Source organism: Ambystoma mexicanum, chromosome 14, assembly GCF_040938575.1.
Source record: "Ambystoma mexicanum isolate Mex_15411 chromosome 14, UKY_AmexF1_1, whole genome shotgun sequence".
NCBI lineage: Eukaryota > Metazoa > Chordata > Amphibia > Caudata > Ambystomatidae > Ambystoma > Ambystoma mexicanum.
Genome location: NC_090940.1, coordinates 471861467 through 471884080, shown reverse-complemented (window position 1 = coordinate 471884080; position 22614 = coordinate 471861467). Strand labels below are relative to the sequence as shown.

Below are 22614 nucleotides of genomic sequence, written 5' to 3'. Positions count from 1 at the left end.
TTCCCCTTTTTCAGATCGGCGGGATGCTCCGGAGCTGAAGTTGTCCGATCGACGGGAGTTCAGGTAAGAATTAAACTCCATTTGCAAATTCGAGAGAGCTAAGCATTGCAGAATGCTTACTAAAGTCTTTTCTTCTATTCTTTTCCCCTTTGGTAGTGCGCGGCGTGCCGAGATGGAGATGACTCTGCCGTAGGAATCCGCAAGACTGGAAGAGCTGGACAGAAGTTGGATGCTCTTCGAGGTGAGTATTGGCAATGAAGTTCTTATTCTTGCGGGTGCGCTGGCGCTGAAGAAAGAAGTGGGCCTCTTCAGGAGACCCGAGCACAGTGAGTGTCACGATGCAGGTGCAGAGAAACGCAAAGCATGTTTCTCAGGCCGGTTGTGGTTTAAATAGTCTGTAGGTATCCCAGTTATCCCTGGGCTGAGCCACACCCGAAAGCCTAGACCGCTCAACCAGTTCAAGGAACTGAATTACATGGGGGCATCCATTGCCCCATACTACATTGCAAGTCCAATACTAAGTGCATCTCAGGACTGTGTGTGAGCTTGGTGCAAAAGGTGCCAAGTCTGAGTCCAAGTAGGTGTCTGGGGAGATGGAGAGGCCCTTAGGGGCCGACCAGGTGGCCGTGACCTGGCTCCAGCCTGATATGCCGGCGGGCTGGGGGCAGGAATCGTGACAGCGAGTTGACACATTCCATGGATTCTAGGATCTTGAGATTTTTGTAATCTGTGCAGATCGTAAAAAGCTGAGCTCCGCCCTGAAGTAAATGTCTCCACGTTTTGCATGCCTGCTTCATAGCTAGTAATTCTCTTTCTAGAACCGAATAATTTCTTTGGTTAGATGTCAGTGTCTTCGAGAGATACGCAATGGGGTGTTCTACTCCGTCAAATGATTGGAGTAACACCGCCCCCAATGGCAGCCGCGGAGGCATTGGTCTCGATGAGAAAAGGCAAGGATTGATCAGGATGCCGGAGTATCGGGCCGAGCAAAAGAGGGCCTTGAGGTATTTAAAGCTCCTCTCAGCCTAGGGGGTCCAATGAAATGGAAGTGGGCTCTTCTTCAAGAGAAATGTAATGGGGAGAACCTCGTTCGAGAAGTTCTGAATGAACCAGCGAAAATAATTGGCCAGCCCCAAGAATCGTTGGACCTCTTTAACGGAGGAGGGCGTGGGCCAATCCAGAATCGCAGAGACCTTTCGGTTCATCCATGGACACCCCTTCTGGGGATAGTACAAACCCCAGATAAGGGATAGAGGTTACCCCAAATACGCATTTTTCCAGTTTGACAAGTAGATGGTTGACTCGGAGCCGGTGCAGAACTTCAGAGACATGTTGTGTGTGGTGCCTTGGGTCCTTGGAGAAAATCAAAATATCATCTAAGTAGACCATCACAGTGATGTACATTAGATCGGAGAATAGGCGATCCATAAATCTCTGGAATACAGCGGGAGCGTTCACTAACCCAAAGGGCATTACTCTGTATTCATAAAGGCCAAAAGGGGTGCAAAAACTTGTCTTCCATTCGTCCCCTTCTCGCAGGAGATGATATGCACTTCGTAGATCGAGTTTAGTGAAGATTTGAGCCCCTTGCATGGCTTCCAAAATGTCAGATATGAGCGGCATCGGGTATCTGTCCCGGATCGTAACCTTGTTCAATCCTCAGAAGTCCATGCAAGGCCTTAGCTCCGATGAATCCCTCTTGGGAATGAAGAAGAGGGGAGCTCCTGCAGGTGATTTGGAAGGTTGAACCAGGCCATTTTGTAGATTACTGTCCAGGTATTGTCGGAGAGTTTGCCTTTCTACCTGTGAGAGAGAAAACATACGCCCAAACGGTACCAATGCCCCAGGTGTCAGCTCTATTGCACAATCCTGAGGTCTATGAGGGGGTAGTTCCAAAGTGGCCTGCTCGGAAAACACGCATTGATATGGGAGATGTTCAGGGGGTAAGGCATGGATACCGATGGATGGACTCATAGTGGGACATGCAGCCGGATCCGGACTGGAGAAGTCTGTAGGCTACAATGTCTTTTGCAATAATCCGACTCGAAGGCCAGCTGGTTTTGAGCCCAATCGATGCAGGGATTATGCCGACAGAGCCATGAGATCCCAAGGATGATCGGAAAATGCCCGGCTCTTATGATGTCAAAGGTTATAGCCTCAGAGTGTTGGGATATCTTGACATAGAGTTCTTCAGTTAGATGTGTGATCGGTCCTGAAGACAACGGAGTTCCGTCTACTCCTTCTTCTTTCTGATCCTCCAGTTTCTCGATCCGTTTGACTCCCGTCTTGGATGCCTAGTGGGTATCGTCAAAATTTCCAGCTGCGCCGCAGTCTAACAAGGCTAGAGATTCTACCCATTCGGCCTTGATGAGCAGCTGCACAGTGATCACCATAAGTCGGGAATCCTCAGTAACTGCGGGTTGGAGGCCGAGACCGACAATGAGACGTAGGGACTAGAAGGGTAACTGATTCCTTGGCAGTTCATCCCTTTTAACTCCAAGGATATTCGTTTCCTGACCGGCGTGCAGCTAATTCCACACAGTCATGGATGGAGTACTTTTCAGATGCACAATAAGCACACAAGCCCTTCTCTCTGCGGCGTAATCGTTCCTCCACGGTGAGAGGACCCCGGGTAACACCGATTTGCATGGGTTCTTCTTTTGGGAGGGAGGAGGGAGTAGGAAGAGCAGATTGGGGAAGGACCAGCGAAATAGGATCGACTCCTGAACTTGCGACGTTCGTTCCTTCTTTCTGACAGGCGGTGTTCTATCTGAAGGACCGTGGAGATATCTTTAATGTCCTCTTTCAGTCCTCTTCGAAAGATCGCATACTGTGCCTGTTCAGGCCAGCCTGCCTGTGTTGCTAATGCTTTGAAGTTCGAAATATACGTTAGTGCGTCCATGGAGCCCTGATGGGCATCCAAAAGGTCTTCGCAAGCGGAGAACGTGGTCTCTGAACGTTCAAAGGTCTGTTTAATTAGAGCACAGAACCCCTCGTAGTCTTACAAGGAAGGATCCTCCCCAGTGACTAGAGGAGTGACCCAAGACAAGGCATTTTCCGACATGTTCGAGATCATAAAGCCTACCTTGGCCTTGCTGGTGGCAAATAGGACAGGCCTGTAAGTGAAATACAATTTGCAAGCATCCAAGATCTCCTTTACCTTTCTAGAGGACCCATCAAACTTTCCCGAGGACAATGGCATAGGAGGTAATTCCGGGCTAGGTGGATTCTCTCTCGCAGTCATCAGTTGTTTGAGAACAACATTTTCAGCCTTCAGTGTTTGAACTTCTTGGGAGAGTTTCTGAATCGCCCCCACTAACTCTTGGATCTGTTCCGGGGTAGCCATGGTTGGGTGGCGTTGCAATCTGTCACAACTCGTGTCCGAATCGTCCAACCCACTTCCCTCCTCCGAGTCCTCACCTGTAGAGCTTGAATCCGTTGCCTACCTGGAGGACTCGCGGTAGAGACAGGCGAATGACGTGGTGAACCTCCCGCGGTGAGCAGCCATAGCAGCCACCAGTAAACTGTGGCCACTGCGGCCCTGTCACCGAAGACAGGCAATAGGGGAAAAAGCCACAGGCGTAAAAAACCCCTTCATGAAATCGGAGAGTGGATGGCAGGCACGTCCGCGTGGATGGAGTTCAGCGGACGCAGTTGGAAGGACGTCCGGAAGATACAGAAGAAAGCCACTCAGACAGCACTCGTGGGAAGGCTGAAGGACAGGAAGCGAGCAAATGGTTGCTGGGGGTATAACACGCAAGAGTGCGAAAATCCATGGAGAGAAGTGTCCTGATACTCCCGAAGAGAAAGAACATGGGTCCGGCCCCGCAGCAGAGGCGGAAAGCAAATAGAAAGGGGAAAACAAAGGGAGAAACAGAATAACCGCACAGGGAGAATAGAAAATGCACAGTGTACAGCAACAAAGTAGCGAGGAGCCACTTAGACGTTGCAACGCGCCCACAGTCCGGAAACCCGGAATTAAATACTTTCCAGCTGTCGCGGGTCGCAAGCAAAAACACAGAAAAGACTAGACCGACACCCAAAGGATAGCCACAGGCGTGCTGGAACTTCTAATGGCCGCTCCACCGAAACCGCTGCCATACCTTCCATGCATCTGGGCGCATGACACAGGGCTGCGATATCACTATGCCAGTAGTGGAAGATATTAACTCTTCAGCTAATGTATATATGAGAACTACGACTCCCATAATGCACCTGGCTGGTTCATGGCGAACTGCACCAAAACTGAAAGCACCAAAACCCGGGACATTCAAAATAAACAAAAGAATACACTTCCCTTATCATAGTAACCGAAGAGGAACACAGGGGTGGCGGGATGACCAAAGTAATAAACAGGTCGTGAAGGTGTCAGAGGAAACGCTACGAGACCAAAAAGGAAGAGGGGATTCCGCAGAGGAGATGGGCGGGATTGAAAACACCTGGGGAGGGGAGGGGAAGGGAAGAGGGGAGAGATTGTTAAAACCTGCAGACTTGAACTCATTAGCTCTCTCTGTGTTTCCGTCCAGGACTGAAGGGAGAGTGGTGAGGAGTGGGCAGAGGACGTGGTCGGTTTCCAGTGGGCTTATTGAGGCTGTGAATACCCGGCACAGGGGGAGTCCATATGCACGTCCAAATGTATCAGGAATGCCGAGCAGATACCGTGAAGGGATGATTGCAGTGGAGAAGCAACTTGTTAAATGACTGAACATTTTGTTTTCTACACAGCAGCGCCGAACCCAGAGAGCTGAAGTGTGTTGAGAGACATTTTTTCCTTTGTTAACACGGAGCTGACCCAGAAGGGGCTGTGAGTCCTGTGACGGAACATTTGTTATCTGAACCGCAGTGCTGAATCCAGAGAAGGGAATTATGTTAAAAGACGTTTTTATCTTTTCTTAACCACGAACCAACGCAGAAAGGCTGCGAGTTCTGTGAATGAACCTTTGTTTTCTTAACCACAGCTCTGAACCCAGAGAGGTGATTTATGTTAAAAGCCATTTCTTTTCGTATCCATCAAGCCGACCAGAGAGGCTGTGAGGTCCATGAATGAACATTGATTTTGCTCTTAACTTCAGCACTGGAATTTCAGAGCACTGTTTTATGTTAAGGGACATTTTCATCCTATGAGAAACAATGCGCATATCTGGGATTGCCTGAATAAAGGTAATTTGTGTAAAACCTGATTTCTGACTCCCGCCTGCTGATTAACAAGGGTGAATGGCCATTGATATTGATTTGTACCGGAGTACAGTGTACCACACCAGAGAGAGGGAGAGAGAGAGTGAATAACAAGGAAGTGACAGATCAAGGAGTCCATGGCCTGGTTTACCGATGTACAATGACATGCTGCACAGCCCAGTCGTTGCGCCAATTGAGGTATCCACAAAGGTAGCTTGCACAGTGACATGAGCTCTAATCAAATTACCACAACGCCATGTGAGCATGCAAAGGACATATAAGACAACCGACACATGCAGCAAAGATGGCCAACAATGAAGCGTGCCCAACATGCAAGACAGTGCAAACGCTTACCAAATAACTATGTCTACATGTTGTAAATCCCACATGACCTTCACCAGTAAGTGCGTTTCCTAATTTGTCAATGGAACGACAGTGTCTGGTGGAGGGCATGAGGTGTGTGGACTTCGAATGCTGCAGGATGTCTTACCCAGGACAGGAGTCACTGCCACATCACGGATTACTGGAACAACATGCGAGAACATATTAAAACAGCCATTGTGCAGTATCATTGAAACAGCACATACGTGCCATGGAACAACAAACCGATAATTACCTGCACTTGCCATCCTGTGCACCCCATGCAAACATGCTAGACAACTTCACTAGGCATGCCTGCACGTACTCCACTTCACATGTATAGTCCATGAGGAGTTAATGGCCAGCCTCAAGGCCAATCAATACAAACAATAACAAAGAACACAAACAGGAACAGGCAAAACAAAATATGACATGCCAACATCTGGCCAGGGGGGTGGAAAAAAGAAAATAAATGTCCATCCTGGACATGCGGGGGCGGGATCACCCAGGCGATGGAGGGGCAGGGTGCACGTCAACACCCACATGGGTGGATGTTGAAAAAAAACAATTTCCTTCATGGATTCATGTACCACACGGCTATCTTGGATTGGGAGGGCTGTAGCTGCTGTTGCCACCTTCCTGTGTATAATCCGAAGGTGGTAGTGGTAAGCGAGGTAGACCACATAGAGCCCTGGTCTGGTCCTCCATGGCAGCGGCCAGGCGGGACAGAGATGAATGCATCTGCAATATGAAGCCTCAGAGGTCTGCATGCAACACCTCACGGGATGACCAGAGTTCCTCTGAGATGGTATGACTCAACAGTTGCATCTGCTGTTGGTACTGTGTACTGCAGGCTGCCTCTAGCACTTCCATTGAAGCTCTGAGGGCCAGAAACTTGCCTCAGGACTTCCCTGTGGGCCCAACCCTTTGCAAGCATGGATGCCTGCAGAGATCTCATTTCAGCCCGTCGGCTCCTATTGCTGGCCTCGATGTACAGTCTGTGTGATCGGCATGTGGACCTTAATGTCTGCAGCTGGTGCTCTACCTGTGTTGCTGGGGGGGATCATGGAATTGGCCACTTTATCCATGCCCTGAGCCAACATCTCATAGGAAGCACCCTGTTCTGCAACACTATATATGGTCTGCTCCCACACTTTCTTCCCCGCCGCAAAATTTCCACCACGTGTATGGGCCCCACGCCTGCCTGACCCAAGGGAGCATGGCCCTTGATGTGATGCTGCTGTCTGGGGCTGCAGGACTGCATCCCTCCCTTGGTTATCTGTCCCAGGACCAGAAAGCAATAGTATGGAGCATGGCCCTGGAGCCGTAATCACCACAGACGGATGTGACAACACTGACTGGCCCTGTGAGGGAACGTGACCCTCTGCAGAAGCACAGGCTACAACAGCTCCAACACTTGATGCACTCACCTCTGACAGCATAGAGAAATTGACATCCGGTTCACCACCAGAGCTACTGGTTTCATTGGAGTCGAACTCGTACTGAGTCATGCCCCGGATGGCCTGCAGCACCAGTGGATTCTCATGGGTTACCACAACACGTCCTCCACTGGTGCTCTGTTGATGCTCAGGCTCTCGTTCTTCCTCAACTTCCTCCCCTGCATCTGTTGGCTCATCACCTGCAAATGGACATATAAAGACATGAAGAATCATGTAAATTGCATCGCGTACATACATAGGTATCACAATGCTGTCCTGCAACACATTGCCATGCGTGTTACCATGCCATCATTTGCATACACACATTATGTACAAAAAGCTCACAGATCATGGCGTTTGCAGACTTGCCACTACATACCATGTCCCTGACCATGTAAGCACTCCACACATTGCCAACACACATGTATCTGTGTATGCGAATCCTGCCCATGGCAAAGCAACCAAAACACTGAAATATGCTTATTCTGACCTAAAAAAAAGGATATACAACATGACATTAGGGTACATCAGAACATGTCCACACACAATCACAGCCAAGTCCACTACAGTTACATCTAACACCAGTAATACCACTGGCACAGGGAGTGTACACAATGTGGAAATGCCCTGAGTGTGGTGTCCCAGGTGTGTGATGTGGAGAGAGTGATGACGTGCTGGGAGATAGGAAGAGGGGACAGTGATACACAAGAGGGACAGGGCCATGCACCTGGGGGGTGTGTTAAGTGTGGCAGGTGAACATGGATGACTCCAGACAAATATTTTACAAGGAGGTCAGTGCCATTGCTGCGGCTTGGACTTGCACAGTGTAGTAAAATGCCATGTCACTCATGGCACAATGTCCCGCCCACTGCCAGTGTTCATGTAAGGTATGGGTAGCATGAAAGCACCTATGGACATGTGTGGATAGACTTTTTACTACATGCAGTGCATGATGAGTAGCACGTGCTTCGGACACAAGCACTTGACTGGCATAGCTGAGTCACTGACATCACTGATGTAAATACCCAGATGCCACGTTGTGTTGGCATGCCGGAAATGTCTTTTAGTATCTGACCGTTGTTGATGACTACTGTCCCAAAGCCATGTTCAACCGATGTGTAGCACATGAGTTGTATGCACTCTGCAGTACACTAAGCACGGGTCAGTACACCATGACATGGTTCACCCATGGCAGTCATACAAATGCAGGCAGAATTGCTACACAATCATACACATTTATTTAATCTACATACACATATTCAGGATGCACACGCTTCATCACTCACCGGGCGTTTCATTGTAATCTGGCAGGCCTCCCACGCCTTGCAGCTGATCCACATGAATGAACTTGCTCATGGCCTCTTCATGTGGCGTGAGCTCCTGCTCCTGTGGTGACCCACCTGCGGTCACCAGAGCAGAAGCAAGGCTGGAATCCAGCTTCGATTTGGTTCGACGGTGGAGGTCATTCCACTGCTTCATGACCTCACGAGCGGTGCGCCTCTCATTCCCCAAGGCGTTGATGCCATCCGTGACTCGCTGGCAGTGGACCATACGCTGAGCAGGCGTATGTGTGCTCCCTGACTGCATGCACATGTCACGGTGGTGGTCGTGCACGTAGTCCACGAGGATCTGGAGTACTTCATCATTGAAGCTCCTCTTCCTCAATGTGGCAGTGTCCTTTGCTGTGCTTTGGGATTGAGCCTTTCCCTGTTCTGCACGCTTTTGCCTCTTGACATGTGGTGCAGACCCTGTGTGGCTGGGACCACTCAGGGCCGTAGGGGCTAACCACTAGTGGCCTGGGCAATGCCATCACCCACTGATGTTGGGTCAGTATCTGGCCCTGCAGGTCCCTCCACATGGGAGCTGGGTCCAGGGCCTTTAACTGTAAGTCCCTTCCCCATGGACACACGGACATCAGATGCTTGTGCGTAAATGTGTGCCTGGGGGGGACGAGAACAGATACTGTGGTAGCTCCCTGACCCTGGGTGTTAGGGACAGCAGCTGAATCTGCAGGTGTCTGACCCTGGGTGGTGGGGAGAAGAGATAACCCTGCAGCTCCCTGACCCTGGGTGTTGGGGACAGGCGTTTTGCGTGGACGTCCCCTCATATTTGAGGGACAGACAGCATCTGCCCCTGCGTGTCCATGCACCTGGGGGGGAGTCCAACAGCTACTGCTATAGCTCCCTTACCCTGGGTGTTGGGGACAGCAGCTGAATCTGCAGGTGCCTGGTCCTGGCTGGTGGGGAGAGCAGCTGCATCTGCAGGTGACTGACCCTGGGTGGTGGGGAGAGCAGATGACCCTGCAGCTCCCTGACCCTTTTGAGTGTGGGGCACAGCTCTCTGAACGTCCCCTACCCATGGAGGGGGGGCAGCAGCTTCTGCTGCACGTCTCGACCCTGTCCATCTCTGCCACCTATCCCTCTTGGGGCCTTTCCACTCATGGGACAGATGGATTTGTATAATGGGAGGCATACCAAGCAATTGTCCTGGGCAATTCGAGTGAGGGCACAGGGTACGTGATCTAAAACATACTAGTATGGTCCAGCAAGGCTCAATTTAACCCCTGGTGAAATAATTAACGGGATGCGTAACGCACAAGTACCCCAAATATAAAAAATGCGTGTATGCAACCCCTCGTTAGCTTGTGTGAAAAGAAAAAGTGTTACGCGGTATGCTGTGGCACCCAGCAACACAAAAAATGCAAAAATGCACACGCGAAGCTCAGTAAAGCTACTGTGTTGTTAAGAATGGGGGTGCGATATACACATGGGCACCCAGAGTATGAATAATGCGTACGCACCTCACGATAGCCTCAGAAAAAAGAAAAGTACACAAGTGTGTGCGCAGAGACAGATCCCCTACCCGAAAATAAGAAGTTTGCACTGTCACAGTAGTGAACAAATAGCGTGGTACCACAAAAATCTCTGAATTTCACACGTCCGTCCGCTCCAATTTGCACGTGCATTTTAAGTTCTCCTATGCACTCCTTTATCCCGAAGGTGAACGCCAATGCCCAGCATGTGTCATGTAACTTACTCGATGAGGCCCTTTACTCTGATTTCACGTGTACGTGCTAATTTCGAACGCGTGAAGTAACCGTCACTCTCTTTCCGTCTGCTCACCAGAGAGACACAGAAGACTGACGCTCCTGCCCATGAGCCTTTTTACCTGCCTCCTACTGCCCTGAGCTGCCTCCTGCGAGCCATCTGCTGCTGCCTGCCCACTGTGGACCTAAAATCCAGGACCCACAACAAGGCCCGGCACTTCCTCCAGGCTGGTGCCAACCAAGGGGGGCGCAGGGGCCAGTTGAACAACACCGACATGCGAGTCCTTGAGAAATTCTACCCGGCGCTGCACACCCAGGTCAGCGATATGCAGCAACGTCTGGAGTCATCAGGTGAGTGTCCATGTTTTGCTTGGCTCCACAGTGCATGTGCATGTTAATGTATGGTGGGATTGTGCACCTTGGGCTTACAGCAAGTATGCCTCTTGTACGGATGTCTGTGTGCATGTCCCAGACAGTGCTCTACATGTGTTCAGTGAACCCTATGTGATTTCAATGGTCTTACATTTTCATTGTGTGTTGTACTGCAGCATTTCACAACGTGCACATGGTTTGTTACATGTGTCTAAGACGTGCCCGTGTGAAAAATAAGTTGGTGTTGGCTACCTCATGTGCATGCATGGTGTTCATGTGTATGTGTCTAAGATGTGACTGTGTGACTGGCCATCCCTCCTGGATGTATGTAACTGGTGCATTTCAATGTGGGACCTAGTCAAGTTGCGTGATAGCTGTTGAGGGGGAGTCTGATGTGATCACTCAGTGCACTGCTTGAGGACTGTACCGTGATGTGCGTGCATATCATGGTGTATGAGCACATGATGCATGTGTGTAGCATGCACGATTTATCAGTTGTGACAGTGCCATGTCCCAGGTTGTGATTGTCTGTTGTGAAGGACAGACATGTATGTGTATGTATGTAACTTGCATGTACCTGTGTGTTGTGGAGGGTAATGATGGTTGTACCCTTTAGCAGTGTAGTTCATGCGCATATTTTTTGTACCAAACACACATTGGTGAAGTACCCTGATGTTTGTGTTCTGCCTCCCTTTTACCGCAGTTGCGTTGGAAGAAGAGGCTGGAGAAAGTGCTGTGGAGCAAGGCAGCAGGGATGCCTCTACTAGGCAGAGACGCAAGGCCCAGTTTCACCCCCTGGGCATGACATCATTGGGGAGCGAGGTGGCTGGTGCCGCATCTCAACCATCGGCCACAGCTGCTGAGGGGAGGTCCAAGAGGGCGAAGATGGATGTGGACTCCTCGGCAGCGGGGGTGGGGGGGCAGGTGAGCAGACACAGGGGCCATCCACTGCAGAAGATGCTGGGGAGGCATTCAGGTTGGGGGGGAGGAGGAGGAGGAGCAGAGGGCCATATTAGCCCAGTCCTTGGGGCCCGGCAGAGTGGTGATGTGGGTGTGACTGCTGCAGTCCTGACCCAGGGGCATGAGGCTGTGCAGGTCACCGTGGAGGTACCTGTACAAAATCCTGTCCCTGGTTCAGTGCTTGCAGCAGTATGCACCTGCCGGCATGCCCCAGGCCGGACCCATCCACAGGTGCTGGTTGTTTCCACCTACACTGACACCCCAATGCCTGCGGATGTTGCCATTCGGGACAGAGTGGTACCTCTACTAGTCGGTATCGGGAAGCGTACCAGCGTCATTCATGATGATGTGCATGTTTGCATTTGTGTGCTTGCACTTCATCACAATGATGTCTAGTATCTCCTGAACTGGCTAGTAGCATTCCTGGTCTCGGATGTGCTGTGTGGGCTGGCCACTAATGCAACCCCCTCCTCATCTTGCTCCTCTGTGCGCCAGTCGACCTCCCGAGCGCCTTCCGGCCCAGATACCACCAGGGACCCTGTGCACCAGTCCCACCCATGTCGGCCCATCTGGTAGAGGTAACATCCCTGCATGAGTTGGGAGTCGACAGTGGATCAGCTGCGGTGGTCACCATGTCGATCCAGACTACGACAGGAGCTATGGCACTGAAGGGAGAGCAGGCACTGTCGGGCACGGCCAGACACCGCCGGCTAGTGTCACCAGGCCGGAGGGTGTCCATATGAAGCAGGCACCGGGTGCTATGGCAGGTGCTGAGGAGGAGGCTTATGTACTCAGGGCAAACCATTCCAACGGGGCAGGTATCCGGCGTTAGGCCGGACGCAAATGTGGACCTCAGATCGAGGAAGTCTTCTGTGGACTTGCGATACGGGCAGCGAATCGTGGCAGAGAGTCACCATGGCCAGGGCGGAGATTGCCCTGCATCGGGCAGAGAGGCGGGCTGCCATCCTTGAGGATACATGCAGGGAGTGGGAGGGGATGGAGAGGTCCATGCTGGTGGCCCTGCAAGCCCTCGAGGAGAGTACGGTGGCCCGCCTAGGGAAGTGGATGCCGTGCTCGATGATGCCCTGGCCCAGACATTGAGTGACATTGGTGACGAGGAGGACTAGCCCGCTGCCTGTGTACATAGCTTTGTAGATATACGTTTCCTTTCATTTTTCCTTATTATTTGGAGCTTGGATCACGGTCATTACTCCTTTTTTGTACATAGTTCTGTAGGTGTAAGTTTCCTTTTATTTATGTTTTTATTTGTAGTGGACTCTGGACTATCCTCCATGTTTTCTTGTACATAGTTTTTTGTGTGTTTGAGGGTTCCTGGTAACCATGTTTAATTTGTATTTTTGTAATTTTTTTGTGTAAATATTTTTATACACATGGACGTTTTATTTTTCTATTTTGACGTGGACATATTTTATGATTTTATTTACTGTATGTATGCGTACAATACAAAAGTTGAATATATTTAATTTTTTACTCTCACAGTCATCATTTGTCACATTTTATTTTGCAGTGTGCCTTTATTTGCGCGGTGAGTATACACATGGGTCGGAACGGTGGTGGTGTGTGAAGTGGGATTTTGCGTGTGCACGGGCAACTGGCATTTCCTTTCTAATATGCAGCATGACTGTGTATTTGCCTTCACTGTGTTTGTGAGTGAGGTGGGTGGGTTGACTGTGGGAGTGTTACATGTTCAGGACATTTGCACATGATTTGCTTGGTGCTGTGTAACATACAGGTGGTGCTTTCCACTTCACCAGCATGTGTTTGTACAGTTATCATCATCCCTGGTGTTGGTCAACCTCTTGCACTGGGATACACTATTGGCATTTCTTTGTATTTACACATTGGCGGCCCAATGCAACTGTCTTGTGCGTGGTGCACTGTCTGATTGCCTTGTCCTTCACACATGGGCGAACCAGTGATGTGTTTATAAGGGATTCTCTACTAGGAATAGCAGCTCATTGACGGTCAGACTGTGAGACACCTAGCCAGTGTTTGTTCATGTGGCACACATTGAGGGTGGGTTTGATACTGTCATTGGTGAACAATGTGTCCCTGGGGATTGATGCCATGACATTGTCACATGGCCAGAAGTGCCTCACTTTCACATTAACTTGTTACATGTGTATGTTGGGAGATGATTGCAGACTGCAATTCTGTTTGGCCAGCTGCGCAGTCATGGATGATGGGCCCGGGTGAATGCATTCATTTGGTTTTGCAGGATACATGTTCCAGTGGATATTGTGGCTGGTGTTACAACACGGCAGTCAAGGTGCACAACACTCAATCGATGGAGTGATGATGGGTCACTATGTCACGGTACATCATGCAGGTGATGTCCCATATGGAGGGGGCTGCCTGCAGGGTGAGGTCACGGGTTATGGGGGCTGGGGTATCCCATGTGGAGCGGGCTGCCTGCCGGGTGGGGTCATGGGTGATGGGGGCTGGGGTATCCCATGTGGAAGGGGCTTCCTGCAGGGTGGGGTCAGGGTTGATGGGGCTGGGGTATCCTATGTGGAAGGGGCTGCCTGCATGGTGGGGTCACGGATAATGGGGGCTGGGGTATCCCATGTGGAGGGGGCTGCCTGCAGTGTGGGGACACAGTTGATGGGGGCTGGTGTATCCCATGTGGAAGGGGCTGCCTGCAGGGAGGGGTCATGGGTGAGGGTGGGCTGGGGAATCCCACATGTAAGGGGCTGCCTGCAAGGTGGGGTCACGGGTGATGGGGGCTGGGGTATCCCATGTGGAGGGGGCTGCCTGTACGGTGGTGGGGTCACGGGTGATGGGGACTGGGGTATCCCATGTGGAAGGAGCTGCCTACAGGGTGGGGTCACAGGTGGTGGGGGCTGCGGTATATCATGTGGAGGGGGCTGCCTGCAGGGTGGGTTCATGGGTGATGGGGGCTGGGGTATCCCTTGTAGAGGGGGCTGCCTGCAGGGTGGGGTCACGGGCGATGGGGTCTGGGGTATCCCATGTGGAGTGGGCTGCCTGCAGGGTGGGGTCATGGGTGGTGGGGCCTGGGGTTTCACATGTGGAGGGGGCTGCGTGCAGGGTGGGGGTGATGGTGGTTGAGGTGGGGGGGGTCCCGTCTGGATGGAGCTGCATGCAGCAGATTGCAAGGTTTTGGGGCGCCAATTGGCTGGTGGTGGGCCAGACCTTGCGTGTGAGGGTATGCATTTTCTGGGGGGGTGCACAGGGTTTGCGGGGTGTTTTTGCATGATTACATTGGGGTGCAGACGGGGATTGCCAAGTGTATTTGCGTGATTACACTGTGGTGCGGCCGTGGATTGCGATGTATTTTTGCGCGATTACGCTGGGGTGCATCCGGGGATCGCAGGGTGTTTTCACGCAATTTGCCTGGGATGCGGCCAGGGATCGTGGGGTGTTTCCACACGATTTCGCTAGGGGGGCTGTTTGCTGGCTCAGGGATGGCACAGAGGATTGCGCCGTGTTCATAGCTCTCAACTCACACGCTTTTGGCGGGTGTCACCCGCCTTGTAAACAGTGACTCACCCGCCAAGCCTCCTGCACGCCCATTCGTTTCAATGGGCCTATCACACGCCAAAAATAAAATTGGGTGTTTTCACCCGGCTTTGCGACACAAATGGTTGAGAGCTATGCGTGTTAGGCATTTCACTTGCTTTTTACTGTGCGTGGCGGTGTGTTGGGGGAGTTACTCACGCAGTTTGCTGTTATTTGCGGCACGGCTACTGATGCCTTGGGAAAACCATGAATATGCGTGCCACGCAAAGATTTATCTGCGCCACGGCTAGCGCAGACTCCTTCTCGGCGCACCGCCCTTGCGCCTTTACTGCGCCAGATTCTATGAATCTGGCCCATAATGATCTTGTCAATTACGTTATTGTGAAGTCGTAACCATACCATCAAAACAGAGTTTAATTGGCAGATTGAATTGGATATTACAAATGAGGTCCCCTTGAGTGTAAGTAGAACTCTATTTATTATTGTTAGTACCTATGGCGTTTATTCACTTCAGCATTAAAGTCTGTTGGTTAGGACATACACACAAGAGCAGGCATTTTTTTTTTTTTTACTTTTATTTTTGTTGGCAGAGGCATATAGTGTACACATACATCAGAGCAGCCGATGAGTTCAATTCATATATGAATCAATACAGTGGTTAAAAAAAAAAGACAATGATAGAACAGCAGGTGGGGAGCAAGGCACCACGGTGTATCACAATGCTACAGTACATCAATGAGAGATTTGGGAGGAATCCTCCACCGAGGAGGTCCCATCTAGGCTATGCAGGTAACTGTTGAAAGCAGTCCAAATGTTTTTTGGGCGGGATCGAGCTGGGGTCATACTAAGGAATTCCTCCTCACAATTTCGGGACCAGGTAAGTAAGCTTAACCATTTCTGGTATGAGGGGTGAGAAGAGCTCTTCCAGTTCTGTAAAATACACTTCTTCGCCACTATGCAGCTCACATTCAGAAATGTGGCCATACATTTAGCCCCCTCAGCCTGTCACACCCCAAACAGAACGCCCATCGGGTCTGGGTCAACAACAGTGTTACTGATTTCAGACATTGTCTCCAGGATCTTGCCCCAAAATTCCGCCAGCTTCGGGCATTTCCAGAACATGTGGAGATGATGGGCGCCTTCTGCACCACAGGGAGGGCAGGGTTGTGGGCTGGTTCGAGCAAACCTGGAAATCCTGTACGGGGTATAGTACAGCCTGTTTAGCAATTTGTATTGTATGGTTCGGTAGCGGAAGTTGAGGGAAACTCTGTTGGTATGTGAACACATCTTGCGCCACAGGTGGTCAGTGAGCTCCATTTCAGTCGCCTAGTCATCCCAGGCCCTGGAGGATTGGGGCGGGGCACCCAGCAGCAAAATCTTGTATAGTGAAGAGACCACCCCGCGGGCGCCACCCGAGTTGGCAATATAGGCAATCCCGGGGGAATCCGGAGGTTCATTGGGGAAGCCAGGCCAGGCCGCTCGGAAGGCGGCACAAAGTCTATAGTATTGCAAGAGTTCCAGTGCTGAGCCCGAGTGGCCCGGCCTTCACGTCTGTGGTGTTATAAACTGCCCATCCGGGTAAAAATCTGTTACAGCGAGGTACCCCAGGGTTTCCCAATGGCACGCCAGGGCTGTGTCGTGTGTGGGTTCCAGCCCGGGGAATCGCCAGACGGGGAGCCACTTATAGTATGGCTGCTGTTCGGCACAAGAATTAAATATACGACCCCAAGCATGTACAGTGGTTTGGACCGGGTCACTGGGAGAGTCTGGCTCATATTGCTGATGAAGTATTAATGACGTTACGTTGATGTCCTCCACCACCAGAATTTCAGCTTGATATGGGGGTCAGGAGGGGGCCCAGGGTACCAATAAGAAGCGAATTGTGTCTGTGCCGCGAGACAGTACCGCATCATGTAAGGGGCGGTGAACTCCCCTCTATCGTAGGGGAGTGTCATGTCAGACCATTTTTTGCGCACAGCGCCGGAGTGCCATAAGACCTGTGCGCACGTCTTGTGCAGTCCTGTAAAGTATTTCTTTCCCGGCCAGACGGGCACATTACTGAATATGTACAGCAGTTGGGGGAGCAGTACCATCTTAATAAGTCAGAGTCTCCTGGCCAGTGATAGTGGAAGGGAGCGCCATCGCGCCATTTTGGCTTCAGCTTGCTGTGCCGCGGCCAGGTAGTTGTCTGCTAGCAATGTGTCCTTGGTCAGGGACACCTGGACCCCCAAGTACTTAATCCCATCAGGCGACCATCGAAGTGGGTACTCAGTGGCGGGTTGTGGAGTGGAACTAGTGAGGGGGAAGAGCTCAGATTTAGTGTAATTTATAGTGAATCCGGAGTGTGTGCCTATGCGGGTGATGTCGCGTCGAATTGGATCAAGGTGAATAGTGGGGTCTCTGATGAACAATAACACGTCATCCGCATATAGTGAAATGATTTCAGGAGTATCTTTCAGCCGTATCCCCTTGCGTGAGTGGTATGCCCTGATGTGATCCGCCATTGGCTCTATCGCCAAGGCGAAAAGGATCTGGGAGAACGGGCAGCCCTGCCGGGTGCCTCTGAAGAGTGGGATTAGGCCAGACGTCTGGGAGTTGACTCGAACTCTAGCTACTGGAGAGGTATATAGTAACTTAATATATCCGATCATCTTAGGCCCAATGCCCATAGTTTCCAGTACCAGCCACATATACTTCCACAACACCATATCGAATGCCTTCTGGGCATCAAGTGTGACCGCCAAGAGCAGGCATTTAAAGATGGCCGGCTGTATTTCCAATATGAGCATTATATAGCTTCAGTGAGAAGAGACAACAGGATGGAGGAATTGACTTTGTTAAACAATATTTACCTCTTATAGCAGCTAATTACTACATATATTATCACGTTAGTATAGTTTGTTTTATCGAACTAACAATCACGTGACCGAGTTGCGGTCACATGATCAGAAAGGAAGAGGTTAATTACAGGTGATGTGGGACTGGAGGCCAGTCACTGTTCCTACATTGCGCCTGAGAGACGATACAAGCTGGTAAGATTGGTGGCAAATGCAGAGGGGAGGATTTAGAATATCAGAAAGGGCTATTGCTGAAATGCTTATCACGGGATACAAGTGCAGTTAGACACGCATCTGTCATTTGTTTCAGAACGAGGGGGAGATGTTATCAACTGATACCGGGACTTGCAGAGCTTGATGTTGTTGACAACATCCACTATTAGACAAGTAGGTGACTTCTTAATAAACACTCGGTGTTTCCAGTATTTTTTGTTTGCATCTATTACAGTACAGGAGATGTTATATATCGAAAGAGATATTTTATATCTCTTTCAGATTTGCCAATGAGTGCAGATTATTAAACAAATATCTTAATGGGAGGTTGACATCAAGAGACTAAACAGGTTGGTCTACTGTTAAAATAACATGTAGTGTTAATATTTATCAGAGAGGACATCTGACTGATGGGTCCTTTTCTTGCTTTTGTCTTCTTGACAGCCCATGACTATTTGTAGTAGTTTCACCTGAAGAAGGGGCATCAGGCCCTGAAACGCGTAGTGTGGTGTTGATGTTAGCACTGCATTCTTTGAAAAAAATGAAGTTTTGCTGGTGTGGTTCAGCTAATAGATTGACACAAAACTGTGATTTATCTGATGCATATTGTGTAGAATGCATTTTAGTTGGAAGAGCGCAATTGAAGTGATGAAAACAACTCTTCTGTGAATCACTTGAAGAGTATTACGAATCCCTTTGGGATAAGGGAAATAATGTATTGATTTTCTTGTTTATTTGAACTATTTTTTTGAAATGTCACTTTAAAAGAGGAAAGTGAATCCTCATGTGAAGTTGAGATATCAAGCACTTTGAATTGCAATAATAAATATATATTTTTTGACGCAAAAGAGGTCATTTTAATACCTCGAGAGGAGTGACCGGGTATTTTGCCGGAGGTACTGATGAATTGTTGTGAAGTATATTTTCTTCCCTTTGTAGCAAGGGTGATCATTCAAGCACCTAATACGCTTGAAATTATCAGATTTATAAATGTTTACTTTATTGACTAAAACAACATACAGAGTAGTGCACTCTTATTCTTATATAGATCACGCTCGAGCTCCTCATTAATTCAACATTGCAGTGTATACTAACTTAAAATTCTCCAAATATGCCTTGGAATCGCAACCCTATTATCACAACACTTTAGAACATATCCTACTCCTTCCTTTCGCATAACTATAGTAATACCAACAGAACTCACATGCACCTATGCTATCATAAAATATTGTTCCCCTGCTGCACCCCTCCCTCCATGTGTTTTAGCAGCATCTATTTCTCACTTTCCTGGTCAAGTGGCACAGCGAGTAGAGCGCTCGCTTTGACATCCGTGCAGAGCCTGCTAACCCAGGTTCGAATCCCGGCAGGGCCAAACTCAGCCTTTCATCCTTCCGAGGTCGATAAATGAGCACCACACACCGTGGGTAATAATAAGCAGCGCTCAGATACCTGAGGGTTCGTAGCGCAATATAAATGCCAAATTATTATTTCCCATCCCCTCCTTTTCCCCCTCGCTCTTTGTATTTCCTCCAGCAGACGGAGGTCTGCATACCCCTGGTGGGGGTACAGTATGCCGCTTCATGGCAAGCTTACGATTTGGCGCTGTGGAAAAGCATATTAATATAACTTGTGCTATGAGATCCACAGAAACAACCCAAACAACCCAGAAACTTACCCAATGCTTTGCGAAGTTTTGCACAGGAGAAGAAAAAGTGTGTCTAACTGTGTGCATCTGTGATGTGTGCATTCACATGCCCTTTGTGAGTTAGGCAGAGCTTAAATAAAGTTTCAAGAGTTGCATTGCCTTAGCTGCAAGAAAAATCTGTCTATTTACACCTATCATATTGCTTGCTTAATTGTATACTGTCCAATCATTAACTCAGTATATTGTAACTCAGTACTAGGCTCTCATTAAAACACTATAAATGAAGATTTTTTTTAATGGTAATGTATTTGAATTATGCTAGTAACTTGCTCTTTCTTTACATTTCAGCAAAAGAGTCTCCAGGTGCTGATGTAACTTACAGTTTTCCTAAACAGTTCAGCAGCACGGTAGATGTTCGCCCTGTCTTCTCTACTTTAGTACAGACCCTGCCAGGCCTGAACAGCACAGCACATTCTACAAGTACAGGTTATGGAGGCAACCACAACTTTCTGCAGGCAGAAAAATCTTTTAATGATCAACCTATATTTTTTCGGTAGGTAGATTGTGTACGCTAGTGAGCACGTTTTTGGAAATAGCGATGTGAATGGCTGGTACTCTACCCTGACGTTTTCAGACTTTTATGTTGCTTTTCATTTTCAGCTCACTAAGCTGCAGTGCTGGTGAAATGAGCATAGATTTCCTATTAATAAACAAAAGTGTAGTATTGGTGTTTTATAAAAACCATATGACTTTCTTGCCCTGCCAGGAGGGCGGACATGGCCTTGAACGTCCTGCCAGGCCGAGCTAAGGTAGGCCCGAGCGAAGCAAATGACTTTCACAATTTTTCATCAGGCCAGCCGATCTCCCAATAAAAATGAAAAAAAAAAAGATGCCTGTTGCCATATGGAACAGGGACTAATTCCCTTTTCCATGTCTATGCAGGCCAGATGGGAGGAGCGCTGGAACCTGAGCGCAATGCTCCGGTCCTGCAGGTAAGTGGAGGGGGTGGGGGGAATCAGGTCATTTTGGGGTGGGTGGGCCAACAGGGAGACGCTCCCTGTTGCCTCCTGCATTGAAAGAATAAAGAAAAAGCGGCACCCAGGGATGGGCCTCGGGTGGCTGGGACAGCAGGTGGGGATTGTGAAAGTGTTTTGCACTTTTGTGAATATCTCAGTGCATCCTTAATTTGTTTTTCTTTTTTGTATTCTTTTTATTAAACCATTATACAGTGACAACACCCTTCAATTTCGCCCCATCTTAAATCATACAATATAATGCATACATACTGTTAAATATAAAGTCTTTACCATCATTGAGACTTGTAACAACCACAGCCAGCCTTACCGATAAGGGGTCTATCGGCCACTTTTACTCCCTACAAATATGCAAATACTCAGAAAAAATAAAAATAGTGAGTAAAAATACTCCCAAAACCTTGTGCCGCTGCTTTCACCCACACAGCTACATGTTACGCTCACCTGGCTCCCACAGAGGCGTCGATCGGAACTGGACAGCTGCGGTGACGCGTAGGGCCGAGATGACGGACTGGACTGGCCCACCTAGCTTCGTTTGCTTGGCCCGTAGGAATATTCTTCTGTAAATGGAGAAAGGGAATTAACCACCCATGGAGTTGAGCGTAAATCCCTCCACCCCCGCTGTTCTCCCCACAGATCACCTTTGATGTCCCCTCTTATAGTCTCACCTGATGGTTTGAAAAGATGAGCTCTCCATCCTGCATTGAGCGCAGGGGCGCGTTGATAACCAGTTGCTTCACTGGCTCGAAGGAATTGGTGAGTTCCAGAACAATATTGAATCCGAGATTCCCGGCAAGACGCCGTAAGTATAAAGTTCGTAAGAGTTCAAATGCCTGACTTTCACTCTTGTCCGATTACTTGCAGGTTGCAGCTTGACCCTAATGAAGAGTTCCTCGCGGCAACCGGTAGTATTCTGGTAAGGATTTGTATTTTCCAACACAGTTCGATAAAATATTGTCAATATGTAACCTGTTGCTTTCTCCCTTATTCAGGCGCTGAGAGAAAGTATGAAGTCTCGGGGAATAATACCTCCAGCGGTAAAATCAGGTAAGTCTATTGTGGTGAGGAGGGTTCCCCTTGTTAGTCCCTTTGTTTCACCTTGCTGTCCTTTTGTTTCCCCTTAGGGGCCGGGGTTCGGCGAAGATGCAGTGGAAGCTGCGCCGACCCGTGAAGAGGAATAGTACCCCCAGTGGTAAAATCAGGTAAGTCTATGGGGGTTAACTAATATTCCTCTGTGTATTCCCTTGGCTCACCTTGCTGTTCTTGTCTTCTCCTTAGGTGCCGGAGTGCGGCGGGAACATGCAGGAGGATGCGGTGGAATGTGAAGATGCTGCAAAGGCCGGTGAGTTCAGCGCGGCACTGCAGCAGGCGAGGCGACGCGCATAAATAGCTTCTTTCTTCCAGCTCGAAGGCGCGATGGATCGGGAATTCAGGTAAGGATCAAAGGTATTGTTCTTGTTCTAACCTTTTCTCCTTCTTTCTCCCTTTTTCTAGGAGCTCCAAACTCGAGGCGGGCGTGGCAGAAGGCTGGATGCAGACTTGCAGGCACGGTGAGCGTTACGCTGCTGGATGCAGAATAACGCGAAGCGTGTGCTGCTCTTCGGGCGTGGTTTAAATAGCCTCCAAAGTAGTCCCAGGTAAGTATTCCTCCCCAGCCCCGCCCGAGTAAAAAATAGTCCCTAAGTGAAGTAGTCCCTTCCAAGCCTCTTTTGGCTTGGCGCTCTTGCAGCATGGTCTGCATCAGGTAAGTTTTAATCTATGAGCCTGGCGCGTATGGCGCCAGGACTGACTCTCCATATGAGCCTGGCGCCATAGGCGCCAGGACTGGACCCGAATAGCCCCTAGCAGGGGTTGTTGGGCTTGCTTAGGATAACTTGATGCCTGCTTCCGGGGTTGCTGGACTTGGTCTGGGTCCCCGGGAGTAGGCATCATGACACTACATGGATATGTTTGGACCAGTAGTGCACATCGTACCACAGGATGAACCTCCTATTGTAACCACCTCATCAGAAGAAGTAAACATGTATCTTTT

The 22614-nt window shown here is 49.5% G+C and overlaps 1 protein-coding gene across 5 annotated transcripts in view; it reads left to right on the top strand.

Moving 5' to 3' along the window:
• Positions 1-22614, top strand: part of ATG2B (autophagy related 2B) — a 5509925-nt gene that overhangs the window by 5039493 nt on the left and 447818 nt on the right. For all 5 annotated transcript variants that reach the window (XM_069637692.1, XM_069637689.1, XM_069637687.1 and 2 more), the window contains one exon: positions 19897-20101. In XM_069637692.1, the coding sequence (XP_069493793.1) occupies positions 19897-20101 (205 nt within the window). The remainder of the gene's footprint in view (positions 1-19896; positions 20102-22614) is intronic.